General features: G+C 37.2%; 1 protein-coding gene across 1 annotated transcript in view; it reads right to left on the bottom strand.

The window, feature by feature from the left end:
• Window positions 1–14,418, bottom strand: part of LOC129232816 (inositol-tetrakisphosphate 1-kinase-like) — a 48,119-nt gene that overhangs the window by 22,466 nt on the left and 11,235 nt on the right. Inside the window, exons 2-5 of the mRNA XM_054866915.1 lie at window positions 10,668–10,692; window positions 7,849–7,974; window positions 7,358–7,475; window positions 3,737–3,844 (exon numbers count right to left, since the gene is read on the bottom strand). Of these exons, the coding sequence (XP_054722890.1) occupies window positions 3,737–3,844; window positions 7,358–7,475; window positions 7,849–7,974; window positions 10,668–10,692 (377 nt within the window). The remainder of the gene's footprint in view (window positions 1–3,736; window positions 3,845–7,357; window positions 7,476–7,848; window positions 7,975–10,667; window positions 10,693–14,418) is intronic.

Genomic DNA, 14,418 nt, shown 5'->3' with positions numbered 1-14,418 from the left:
ACGGGTCAAAAAATCTACTTTTGTTTTCTGTTATAAAAATGTTAGTAGAACTATTCAAGAATAGGTTGCCAAAATTTCAGTGAAAAATTCTGATGCTACGAGCACTTGAGTGACTGTGGAGGTTAGAAAAGGTTCACCGCAGTTTTTTTTAGAATGCGTTTTCCTCGAAACAACTTTTTATAACTCAAAGAGTGAGAGATCCATCATTCTAAAAATGCGTGTGAACTTTTTTTTCCTCAATTATACTCTATATGAACCTAACTCTGGGACGATTAGGTCAATAAAAATATTTTTCTCATTGCAAGAAATGTGAAAAGAACGGTAGAAAAACAGGACATTGTTGTTGATGTATTGAATATTATTATTATCGAATATCAAACAATTAATCAGAAGGTTGAATAAATAAAAATATTAAGCCACAGAATTTAAAAACATATAAATATATACATTTATCTACAATCAATCACCAAAATATCAAGCGCCTTTTTTACTCACAAACCTATTCCGGTATCTTTGTTAAATTCCTATTTTTGAAATTCTAAATTGAAAGTTAAAGTTATTATTTTTCTTCTTGCAATGCAACGCCTGCAAGGCTTCGCTCGATCTTTCGTCACAATGGAAGATTTTCCTGTCTGCTACAATTGTCATCAAACACCTCAAAATAGGGTTGCCATCAATATTTTACTTGAAAATAGCTGCTTTAGTAGCCTAAAATTTCCAAAATAGTCTCCTCACAGGAACAGTTGAGTTGCGTTTTGAATCCGTGAAGTTTCTTTTACCAAAAATTTTCTTTTTCAATTTGCTAACTCAAAAACTACATTGTGCATCACAACTACACAATACATCTTAAAACTTGACTACATCTAGTAAATACAAGAAGATCAAAACCAAATTTCTCAGTTTAATGTTTGTTGCAACATTTACTTAGTTCATTTTTAGCATTTGTAGTTTTAAAAGCAAAAGTTACTTTTCACGTAACATCATGAAGGTGTTACATGCGACGTCACATTTTAAGTGTCACAAAGTGAGAAGAAAATTTGATTAAGGTATTTTTTTTTAATTACAAGGTCAATTAAATATACTTACCCTGGTTTTAAAAACATAAAGGAGTTTTAACTGATTTTGTGTGTGATTAAAATAACATATAGTTACTGCAGAGTTAAAAATTTTAAACATTTAATTTTAAAATTTGATGATGAAAAAGGAAAACTTAAGACATTTCTTGGGGTTTTAGTTACATAATCAATAAAAATTTTCCTTCAAAGTCTGTTCTACCAACTTTCTCAGTTTCTCCAGATAATTTTTGCATCCCTTGTGTGCCCCATAAGCCATTTTTTACAGTTCCTTTGTTATTAAAATTGACTGCGGGATCTTTCTTTCAAAAATGAGCAGCCAATTTTTTTTGTTTTAATTGCCCATGTCTCACTAACATATAAAATGATTGGTCTAATAAGGGTTTTTAATAGTTTTATTTTTGTATTAATAGTCAGGAGCCAGGAACTCAGGTTTTAATATGCTCTTTCAACTGAAATAACATTTATTCGTCACCAAAATTCTACAAAATTTGTTAGTTATTAAAATAAAACCAAAATAAATTAATCTAAGGTAGCATACAATCAAACTAACATCTGATTGTCTAAAATATAAAAATATTTACTAGATGCAAAAGGATAGAAATCGCATTTATGGGGAGAATAATCCGCGACGTACGTATTAAACGTTGGCATGCTTCCAAAAATTAATTCATTGATTTTTTTTTCAAAAATAAAGCATAAAATAAGTTAATCAAAGATATCATTTGTCAAAATAATTTCCGATTGTCAAAAACATCAAAATGCTAACAAGATGCGAAAGGATTGAAATCAAAAACAGAGGAAGAATTTTTCTGGATACATGTGTTGAGCATATGGAACCCATCGTTCTTTTTTTTTCAATGAATATCACAAACTATGAAAAAAGTCGCCTAAAATTGTAAAAAGTAACCAATTTTTTAAAAATACGTCGCTTTTAGGCCATTTTTGATCAAAAAAAGTCGCCATAGTCGCCGACGGTCAGAAATAGTTGCAAAAGTCGCCAGTGGCAACCCTACCAAAACATGCCATTTTCAACTGTTTTTTCCACAATGACGCTCATATTCTAAGGAAATAGGTTGTTTGCGAAAGAGAAAAAGTGTAATGATCACAGGCAAAAAAGGTGGCTTCAGTCATGTCCATCGGCAATGAGCTTCGATAGAGACCGCCCCTTGGACAGCAGCTTTTAGCTTCACTATTTCTGGTGGAAATGAGTTGGAAAAAAAAATGACAAGGCGTACTTCAAACGATGAATAAAATGTCCTCCGAGTTTAAAGAAATTCTGGTTAATTCTTTCGTGTTAAAAAAAAAAAAATCACAAAAAACACTGAAATCTTGGCTCCCTTAACTGGTTTTTCCCTCTTCATGAGATGGATTTTAAGCACTATTTAGTACTTCTTTCATCATAAAACTTCAGAAATTAAAATACTGAAAGTTTAAGTCAGAAAATGGCCCTTTTCTACTCACGGAAGGGATTTTTTTCTCTTCTGCCTCATTGCTGAGCATGCGTCACTTGACATAACTTACATTTTGGAGGCAAATCGTGCAACGTTGGGCAACGCAGTCAGCAGCGAATGCACTTTTCGAAACTCAAACAATCAAAACGACGTACTCGTATTGAAATGCATAGTTTTGAAATTTGCAAGGGTGAATTATTACATGGTAAAAACCACCCGTCCTGTCCTAAACCAAAACCCAGCCCTGCTTACACACACCCAGTCAATGGTGCAAGATAGGACATTTTTACAGAATGGCTCATTTGAAACCTAATTACGAAATAATGAAATGAAATAAAGTAAGAAAAGAAAAATTAATTTGAATTTTGACATCTTGAATTCAAATTATGTTTTTCGCAATCAAGAGTGTGTGTATGTAGGCGTGTGTGTTTGTGTGTAGGCATATGTGTTTGTGTCTGTGTGCAGGCATGAATGTGTGGGTAGTTGTGTGTGTGTTTGTTTTTGTGTGTGTATGTGTGGGTGTCTGTATGTGTGCGTGTGTGTATGTGTTTGGGTCTGTATGTGTTTGTGTTGTGTGTGCTGTGGGTAGTTGTGTGTATGAATGTGTGTGTGGGGAGGGTATGTGTATGTGTGTGTAGGCATATGTGTTTGTGTCTGTGTGCAGGCATGAATGTGTGTATATGTTTTTGTGTGTGTATGTGTGGGTGTCTGTATGTATGTGTGTGTATGTGTGTGTAGATATATGTGTGTTTGTGTCTGTGTGCTGGCATAAGTCTGTGGGTAGTTGTGTGTAGGAATATGTGTGTGGGGAGGGTATGTGTATCTGTGTGTAGGCACATGTGTTTGTGTCTGTGTGCAGGCATGAATGTGTGGGTAGTTGTGTGTATGTGTGTGTATGTTTTTGTGTGTGTATGTGTTTGTATGTGTGTATGTTTTTGTGTGTGTGTGTGCGTGCGTGTGTGTGTGTAGTTGTGTATGTATGCGCGTGTGTGTAGGATATTGACGCAACCTGGAGACGGCTTTCGCTAGAGGAGCAGCATCGTGAGGAGCCGGTCGACGGTGACAGTGCGGAGGGTGGCGGTGGGAAAAATCAAAAGATGCCAAAAAACAGTCAAATGAGAACAATAAGCAATCGTGATTGCTCAAAAATGATCCGACCATCAGAAATGGCGGAGCAAAGTTAGAAAATCCAACTGAAAAGTGACTCACCGATGGGGAAGCGGATCCCACGGGCCCTCATCCGGGACAGGTTCTCCCGCACGTCGCGCGAGTGTAGCTCCACGAACGCCGGCACAAACACCTCCTCCTCCTCCTCCCCTGGAACAGACACAATCACCCGATGAGGACGATCGTTCGCGCGGGGGGTGCCAAAACATTTCAAAGGTTCATGAACGAGAATATCGAAATGCGGTAATCACATTATACAATGAAAAGGAAGGAGAAGAAAGTTACAAAAAAGGGGGGGGGGAAGAGTCGAAATGATCGGCTGCGTACAAAACGGGGAAATGCGAGACTTGCCCATTGCTTCCTTCCCTTTTTTAGAATGGACAACCTCCAAAATCCAACTGAAAATGCGCATTTTCAAGTCGGAGCAACCTGCACTCGCCTGTTAGCCCAGAGACCGATTTGTGTGGAATGATCGGTCTGGGAGAAATCACAAATGGAAACTTATTTTTTAAATTAAATAACAATTTATTCAAAACTAGTGTAAAAATGTAAATAGGAAAAACGAGTAAACATTTATAAAAATCGCATCCCCTATTAGCAATTCAAATAAAACAATACTCCCCAACAAACAAACATCCCTGAGAAATATCGCAAGATTCAAGATTTTGTTACTTAAATGCAGCAGTTGTAAAACGTTCCTAATATTCTTAAAAAGTTCATCCAACACAATACCAGAACAATGGTAACTTTCCAGAAAACTATTTTGAAAAGTTCATACCACCGGCAGTCCATACTCTAAAACTTGGCACACAAAAATACGAAGGCAATATCCATCTGTCAGATGTTCAGACAAGTTGAAAACCAAATCCATTTTCATTCAATCCCAAGCACACCCATACCACAGAAGAAGCAGCAAAGGAAATTATTCACCTGGCATCAGGCAAAACAGGAGCTATCCAATAGCAAAGGATGCCTCACTGTATGCTGAATTCAGTCCAGCCTCCGTAATCGGGTATATGCCGGATGAAACATCCAGCTTCGTTAGGCCTAATTCTAAAAACATCAACTCTTCAAATTTAAATTCCTTATTAAACTTTCTTTGAAACTGTAAGGATGCCGTTTTAGAGCTTCCTGCACTTTTAGCAGGCAAACGAATCTTGTTATCACATATCTCAAGAAAACTTCTACGTCCTCTGCATGGATAAATCAATCTATTGAGTCCACATGCTCACATCAAAGCACACCGTCTGCAGAATGGCACAAAATGATAAGAGACCAATGGATTGATCGACTTGCTGTCCAAGCAGTCTCTGTTACTCCCTACGCAACGATGTGACATCGTCAAAAAATTTGCATATGTTACTTCTCATAGCAACTCAACTGGGTTAACCTTTTAACTGTTACTATTTTAAAATTTACTTTCTGCTATGCTGTCAGCAAAAAGATCCTCAAATTTTGAGGTCTGACGTCACAAGATTAATCTGTTGGGTGTTTTGACACTTAGGTAATTTTCGCTCGCTCGCCCCTTATTTATGACATTTAAAACAGGAATCTTTTTTTTCTAGTATAGTTTGAATTACCAAGTAAGTTTAAACATTTTAAAAACTTTGTAGCATTTTATGAAATTGCTCCAAGAACATTAAAATTAAAGCCTTTTGCTAACATCTCCCGAGGGGTGCGACGGCGCACGTTTTCGTCGATCGTCTCACGAGTCGGATCCCTGGGGGATCGAGACGGGAGACGGACGATGCACGTTTTCGTCGATTGTCTCGTGAGTCGGATCCCCGGGCATCGAGACAGGAGACGGACGGCGCACGTTTTCAGCGAGCGTCTCGTGAGTCGGATCCCCGGGTATCGAGACGGGAGACGGACGATGCATGTTTTCTGTGATCGTCTCGTGAGTCGGATCCCCGGGGGATTGAGATGGAAGATGGACGACGCACGTTTTCGTCGATTGCCTCGTGAGTCAGATCCCCAGGTATCGAGACGGGAGACGGACGATGCACCTTTTCGATGAGCGTCTCGCCAGTCGGATCCCCAGGTATCGAGACGGGAGACGGACGATGCACCTTTTCGTAGATTGTCTCACAAGTTGGATCCCCGGGGGATCGAGACGGGAGACGGACGATGCATGTTTTCTGTGATCGTCTCGTGAGTCGGATCCCTGGGGGATTGAGATGGAAGATGGACGACGCACGTTTTCGTCGATTGCCTCGTGAGTCAGATCCCCAGGTATCGAGACGGGAGACGGACGATGCACCTTTTCGATGAGCGTCTCGCCAGTCGGATCCCCAGGTATCGAGACGGGAGACGGACGATGCACCTTTTCGTAGATTGTCTCACAAGTTGGATCCCCGGGGGATCGAGACGGGAGACGGACGATGCATGTTTTCTGTGATCGTCTCGTGAGTCGGATCCCTGGGGGATTGAGATGGAAGATGGACGACGCACGTTTTCGTCGATTGCCTCGTGAGTCAGATCCCCAGGTATCGAGACGGGAGACGGACGATGCACCTTTTCGATGAGCGTCTCGCCAGTCGGATCCCCAGGTATCGAGACGGGAGACGGACGATGCACCTTTTCGTAGATTGTCTCACAAGTTGGATCCCCGGGTATCGAGACGGGAGACGGACGATGCATGTTTTCTGTGATGAGTCGGATCCCCGGGGGATTGAGATGGAAGATGGACGACGCACGTTTTCGTCGATTGCCTCGTGAGTCAGATCCCCAGGTATCGAGACGGGAGACGGACGATGCACCTTTTCGATGAGCGTCTCGCCAGTCGGATCCCCAGGTATCGAGACGGGAGACGGACGATGCACCTTTTCGTAGATTGTCTCACAAGTTGGATCCCCGGGGGATCGAGACGGGAGACGGACGATGCATGTTTTCTGTGATCGTCTCGTGAGTCGGATCCCTGGGGGATTGAGATGGAAGATGGACGACGCACGTTTTCGTCGATTGCCTCGTGAGTCAGATCCCCAGGTATCGAGACGGGAGACGGACGATGCACCTTTTCGATGAGCGTCTCGCCAGTCGGATCCCCAGGTATCGAGACGGGAGACGGACGATGCACCTTTTCGTAGATTGTCTCACAAGTTGGATCCCCGGGTATCGAGACGGGAGACGGACGATGCATGTTTTCTGTGATGAGTCGGATCCCCGGGGGATTGAGATGGAAGATGGACGACGCACGTTTTCGTCGATTGCCTCGTGAGTCAGATCCCCAGGTATCGAGACGGGAGACGGACGATGCACCTTTTCGATGAGCGTCTCGCCAGTCGGATCCCCAGGTATCGAGACGGGAGACGGACGATGCACCTTTTCGTAGATTATCTCACAAGTTGGATCCCCGGGGGATCGAGACGGGAGACGGATGATGCACATTTTCGGCGATCGTCTCGGGAGTCGGATCCCCGGGGGATCAAGGCAGGAGACATGGAGATGCGCCTCGACCCCTTTGCCATGAATAACATTCCAGTGAGGAATGATCACGTACCAAAAAGGTGTTTTTGTGGTAATACGATTGCTTTCTCCATCGACTCCGCAGGCGAGGAGTTCGGAAAAAAAAATATTTCACCTCTTTTGTCAAAAATAAAGAGACGGTTCGTATTTCCGCGTGGTGTGCTCGTATCGAAAAAACGATGTCATCGTGAGACTCACCAGATTGGCCATTCCGGTTCTCCTGCACTGCGGTGTACTGGTTGTAGCGGTTGAGCAGCACCTCCACCTTGTCCAGGGGGTCCACCACCACCAGGTCAGGACGAGAGGACACGTACTCCTGGGGGACGAGAAAAACAGACTCATTGTTCGGGGGACAGACTTTCAGAGGGTCTCTACACACGACTGCTATTCAAGACAGCCATCCATGAACGACTTCATCTACCAGCCCGCGATCTTAAATACTCATCCAATGAGAAGGCGGGAGCAAAAGCGCCACCAGGTGGCAACTGGGGAAAGCTTGGATTCCATGCAGACTTGGTGAGTACGGTATGCAGGCAGCAATGGCCAAAAAGGAGATTGAAAAACATCGGCAAAACAGCCATAAGTAAAAACCTCCTCCATAAACATGCATAATTTAGTATGCAAATAAACTGATAACATTTTAATTAAGCAACGATAACACATACCATACTTTAGGCAACAATACTTACCCGAAATCTTCGGCAGGCGTTTAGGGCCCAGGGGTCCCCTGCCTCTGCCTCCAGCATGACGTTGGTCAGCTTGTGCACGATGGCATCCAGGGGGCCCTGCTCCTCCAGGGGGCGCTCCAGGTCCAGCTGAAAGAAGTCCAAACGTCAACGCACTGCATTCCTTCGCGTCAATCAACGAATTGAAAAATAACCTATCTACTGAAAAGGAATACAGGCGTCTCTCGTATAACAAGGTTTCAATATCACACGGTACCAAATTTGCGATTATTATAACACGGTTTCGATATGACATGGTACGAAACCAGGGTTGGGTTTTTTTGCCAGAAAAAAGGTATTTTTGGCGGGACAGTGGAAAAAACCCTGGCAAAAATGGAAAAAAAAAGGAAAAAACGGCAAAAACCTAATTGCAAATAAAGTAGCATTATAGTGTTAATCAAGAAATAGTGACAATATACTATAAATAATGCGCTTTAATATCTTAGTTATGTCTCTCCATGTTACTTCTCATTTATGAGGTGAAAAATAACAAGTGTTGGGATTGCAAAACTTGAGATTTTAAATGTTTGCTAAAATAATTTTTTCAGAATGAGCCAATTCCTTCAATGCTAAAACAAAGAATGTTTACTTAAGCTTAGTAAATTAATTTTAAAAAAAATTGAATTCTAATTATATATATTTTATTAATCACTTTTTTTTTTGATCCTACTAAGATTTTTAAGTTATTTAATTAATAACAGAATATTTACTTGAATATAGAAAAATATTAACTTTTCCTCACTAAAGAAATAATGCATTTACATGCAGTACAGTACCTAAAGATTTCTGCACACTAGTCGCAACTCTTCAAATGTGTCCTGCAAGTTCTGCTGCAATAGAGAGATGTTTCTCAAATTTTTCTTTTGTACAATCAAAAATACGAAACCGTTTGTCAGTTGCTTCTCTCACGAAACTAGTTTATTGCTATGCCATGCTTAAACAACAAATAGGTTTTGATGAAGATGGTATAGACTATGACAGTGGCGTAGCCAGGATTCTGATTGGGGGGGGGAGGGGGCAGGCGATTTTATCAATGTACTACCAAATTAATTATTTTTCATTAAATCGCGAATTACGTTATTAAAAATAGATTTCATCATGCATTATGCGCAATATAAATTATTACTAATAATTCATTAAAAATCAATAAAAATTAATTGCACCCATATTTGTGGTGCTGGATATTTTCGATGATAAATATCAAGATTAATGCACCAGTAATATGCTAAAAAATGGAAATGTTTTTAATTTGTAATCAAAAATAATGAAATGTATTTACCATAATGTTAATTAGCGATTTAAAAGTACATAAAAATTATCTTGCATTAAAAATTTAGTCGTCTCTTATTTTTTAAAAATTCTTCCGCTATTTCTTCATCTGAGATTTCGAGTTATCTGTGTATTGCCATCAGAGCAAGTCCATTTAGACGTTCTTCGCCAATAGTGCTCCTTAGATAGGTTTTTACTCTTTTAAGGGTCGAAAATGTCCTTTCTACAGCTGCTGTAGAGACGGGAAGAGTGGCCAGTATTAAAAGAAGAATATGGATTTTTGGGAAAATATATAGTGTGTGTGTGTGTTCCATAAAGTTGTTTAAAATCATTTTCATCAAGTATTAAATAAAATCTACATTCATGATTAGTATGTACCCTTCATCAGTTGAAACAAGATTCGGATCAAAATCAAATAGTTTAGTTTACTAAGGAAATATCGAGAAGGCTTCATTCAGCAGTTCAATTTTTTTTAAAAATAATTATTCTTAGAATCCCGTAAGAGATCTAAAGAAAACTTTAGATTTGATATCTAAATTGAAATCTAAAGAAACTAATCTTTTTAATTATCTCATTAGTTAGAAGAGAGCTGATGAAGAAGGAAGCTACGTAAAATAATATTTGTTTAAAAACTAAAATAAACTGAACAGGAGCTATTATGTACCATTAATTATTTCACTGTTAGTGTAGAAATGGTAAAATATATTTCGAAGAATTTTATGATGCTTAAGAAAAATATTTAGACGTATTTAAATACAATTTAGGAAAAAGAAACTCACATTAAATTGAATTATAAATATTATGTAATACGTTAATGAATTCTTTTGTTCGTCACTACTTTGTTTTGTCTGAAGTTTTCTCACTCCACTTCCCCAGTAAAAAAAAATAACTGTTTGGTCAAATGTGCAGCTCTATTCATTTTTATTTGAATTGTCGTATGGTTTAAAAAAAAAAATTATATTTGTTTTTAAATCTGAAAGGTAATTCAATTATTGAATAGTAAAGCTAACTAGAATTATTAGCTAAACCTAATTTTCATTTTTGGTATGTTAAACTATTGTATGGCTTCACATCTGCCAGAAAATAAATTTTGTGTCAATCAACCAATTTTTTTTACTTCTTTTTTTTTTAGTTTATATAAATTTCGAATAATGCGGTATCGGTAGTAGCAAAATTAGTTACTTGTTAAAACGAAATTTAAAAAAAAAAAAAAAGTCATTTTGTCGACTATTTGCAAATAAGGAGTACAAAAATTGTGAACTTAGAGGGAAAATAATTAAATTCATTATCCGCGGTTTATATGCGGCTGCAGATTATACGAAGCTTTTTTTTTTCATCAGGCCAATTTTAGGACCTGCGGATCATAGGCCACCCGCGGATAATACGCAGGAAAATACAGTACCTACACTTTTTTCAAAAATACTTGATCCCAAGATAACATTCTTTTTACCCATACAGTCGATGAGTGCCGAATACTGGAAAAGAAAATGGAAATAATTTGGTAGTATACTCACCTTCACGAGGTCAATGCCACGTTTCCTGTCGGGATGGAAAAAGAAAATGAATTAATAACATGATAAAATGAGCATTAGAAACATTAAATATTAAAAAATGTACAAACATTAAAGAGTGAACCCATGTGAAAATTCAAATACGGTCACATCATTTTGCATTGTAAAAAGATCCATTGAAACAAAATCAAATGTAGAGGTGAAAACTTGTTTTAGAATAGTGAGTCTCTCGTTTTATTCCTGTGATGGATCGGAACATGCGACTATCCCAGGGTGGCAACAGGAACTGTGAAAAAAAGTTCCCTGACTTTTCCCTGATTAAGTTCACCGAATTTCCCTGACTTGAAATCCATTGTATGTTTGTATAAATTGCAGTATTTTAAACGTTTTAAGTTGTGTAAAGTTGTTGAACTAGAGATATATTTTAAAAAGATGCTACTTTTTTAATAAAATGGTTTTAAAAAAAAAAAGAATTTTTTTTCGGAAGGAAAGAAAAACCTACAAAACAGTATATTAAATTTTTATACATGGAAAGATTATAGAAAATTTAAAAAAAAAAAAAACTTTATTTCCAGAAACTACTTAGCATAAGAAATTTAAGAAACTATTAAAAAAACTCTTAAAAACATATGTGTATTTATGATAGGACTAAAAAGTAATTGAAATTATTTTGAACTAAGTTTTCAAACAGTATAATAATTGTTGCAAGAATAACAAGTAATAGTGAAAGAATAGAAGTAATGTAGTTATTCTTATATAACTAATTGACATATTTATGCAAAACAGATGAAACTGTTTGACATCCATTCATAGGGAGCTTTTCTCTAATCAAGAACATAGGTTTTAATGAATGAATACAGCATTTTAACAATGAAAAATTTAAGATATTTAAAGTAAGAAAAACAACGTCAAAAAAGCACAAATTGCCGATTACAGCAGACACATGTTTCGGCGTTTCAGGGAACGCCTTTCTCAATGCAAAAAGTAATGAGCTTATGAACGAAAAGACATCAAGACATCCGACAAAAGATATTTACTTAAGCACACAAGTTAACTCTATTTCAAATGATTTTAACAGTATGTAATGAAAAAAAATCTTAGATTGCTTTTGTAACAAACAACTTTGAAATAAAAGAAAAAAAAAGCAATTAGTTAATTTCAAAATATATAAAAGAAGAATACAACTTGGTTATAAAATTTAAGAATCACTTCAGTCTGAAGAAAAGATAACCTTTATAATTTGCGGCGACAACAAATAGTATAACGGCAAAAGGCAAAGTTTTTTAAATTGAAAGTTCAATTTTAGCAATTAAATTAAAAATGCGAAGAAGTAATAACTTTTAAGCTTTTATCTATAAATTCAAAAACCAAAGATTTCTTCTTGAAATCGTGATTACAGTACGCTAATTACTTTGAGACAATGGAATAAAGGCAAAGGAGCTAAGGCATTAATGAAGGCTTCCTCTTTGCCTGTAGGGTTGCTTATTTTACGTAGCATTGAAAGCGTAAAAGGAAATTTCAAGCTAGGTAAAATAAACAACCTAACAGACACAGAAGCAATCTTAGGAAGTCATCCTGTGGTTAATAAGTAAGATTCAGTACTTTGATGTGGGGGAAAAAAGATGCACAAATATGCGGCAGTGTATAATCGCACCTCATTAATTTTACTTTTTTTTTTGAACAGATAATTGGCGGAAAGTGCGTAGGGAATTAAAGTACTTAATTTTGTAAAGCAAAAAAAAAAAATTTTTTTTCTTCACAAAATCAATTTTCCCTGATTTTTTGTAATTTTTTCAAATTTCCCTGATATTTCCCTGACTTTTCCCTGATCTCCCTGATCTGTCGCCACTCTGTTCTAAAGAAGTTCTTCTGCCCTTATATAGAAGTTTGGTAAGACCTCATTTGGAGTATGCTGTTCAGTTTTGGTCTCCTTATCTTAAGAAAGACATTAATGTACTGGAAAGGGTTCAAAGGCGGGCTACAAGGCTAATAAGTGGACTTTCTCATTTAGACTATGATACCAGCCTTAATAGGCTTAATATGTATAGCCTGGAGCAAAGGAGAATCAGAGGGGACATGATTCAGTTGTTTAAATTTATCAAAATGAAAGATTTACGGGGCTGAAGTTGAGCACTGAAAACGGGATGAGGGGTCATTGTTTTAAGCTATTTAAATCTCAGGCTAACATGGATATTAGGAAAAATTATTATTTTAGCAGGGTAGTTGAACTTAGGAACAGCTTACCGAAAGAGGTGGTCATGAGCAAAGGAGTAGATAGTTTTAAGAGGGCCATTGATCTTCACTGGGGATTGTAAATGGACTAGGACCAGTCTAGCTGGGCCCAGAGCCTGTTGCTGGTCCTCACTTTTGTATTTGTATTTAAAATTACTGCATTAAAATCACCCTTGTGACGAAGTTAGTTGTCAATCGCAGTATTTTAAGTTATTGTTTTAGAGGAAGATTATGTAGTCTTGAATCAAAAAAGGAGTTAAAGCCAAAATGAAGGAGTTTGATGGGTCCTCCAAAAAATTTCCTAAATGAAGGAGTATTGGAGGAGTTTTGAAGGAGCATACGAACCCTGGCATAAAATTACACAGAAAACGTACCAGGGTTTAAGCTGGGTTCAAAAGTTCTCTAGCATAAAAGCTAAAATTGTGGGAAAAGTTTTAGCAAAATGCTAAAATGTTACGTAGTCGCATATCTTTCTAAATTTCTTAGTGTGTTTCATCTCCAGTTGAAAATAAAATTCTTATTTCATCTCTATGGCATCCTTAAAGAAATAAGTACATGAGATATTTTTTTAAACGGAAAATGAAAAAAAAAAAAAAAAAAAAAAAACTACACATTTGGTTTTCAGAACGTTGCACTCTCTTCATTATTATTGAGGGTTAGTTACTATCTATGCTATTGAGAAGGGAATAATGCCTGAAGACTAAGTATTGGTGACTTTAAAAAAGATTAAGTTGAATATCGTCACGCTGCTTCCTCTCTCTTGGATTATACATTCTCTCTCTCCTTTTTTTTTTAATAATTCATTTTTTGTTTGAGCAAAAAAGCGAAAAGGCTTCACTTTGTTCAGAGCCTGACCATTCTGATATTTGACACGGGGCATATTTCTATTTCAGATTTTTGAAGACACTGGGCATGAGATTAATTTTGTGTTCCCCCCTCCCCCCTCATCCATTCGGGCTTATTCTATGAAATGAAGCTATAGAATATTTTGAATACTTGCGTATTAATACAACCATGCTAAATTTGGCGATACCTCATATCACAATATAGTATATACATATAAAAAGTAGTGGAGATATATAGTATACGATAATTATATAAGACTAGAGGACCCGACAGACGTTGTTCTGTTCAAACTTTGTAAATTGAAAAAATTCGATAAACTATCAAGCGTTTGAACCGTTGTGTTAAAAAAAAATTCATTGACTAAAAGCAGTGCTTCTCAACCTTTTTTACTTTGCGGCACACTTAAAAAATTTCTAGATCAACGGGGCACACTGAACTTAATTTCGCAATGGTAATATAGAAAGGTTTTTATCATTCACAGGTAAAAAGACGGGGGGGGGGGGGATTTTTCATATGAATAAAACAAATATAATTAACGTAGTGTATTTAAATTTATTTAGAAAGTAGAAATATTTCGAATGAATTGAGGTTGATAACGAACAACAAAACTATCTACATCAGACTTAACAGAAAATTATGCTTCATATAACGAACAAATACCTTTGTGCTGAAAATT

This window comes from Uloborus diversus, unplaced genomic scaffold, assembly GCF_026930045.1.
Source record: "Uloborus diversus isolate 005 unplaced genomic scaffold, Udiv.v.3.1 scaffold_14, whole genome shotgun sequence".
NCBI lineage: Eukaryota > Metazoa > Arthropoda > Arachnida > Araneae > Uloboridae > Uloborus > Uloborus diversus.
The sequence above is the reverse complement of the archived record's forward strand: the minus strand, read 5'-3'. Positions and strand labels throughout refer to the sequence as shown.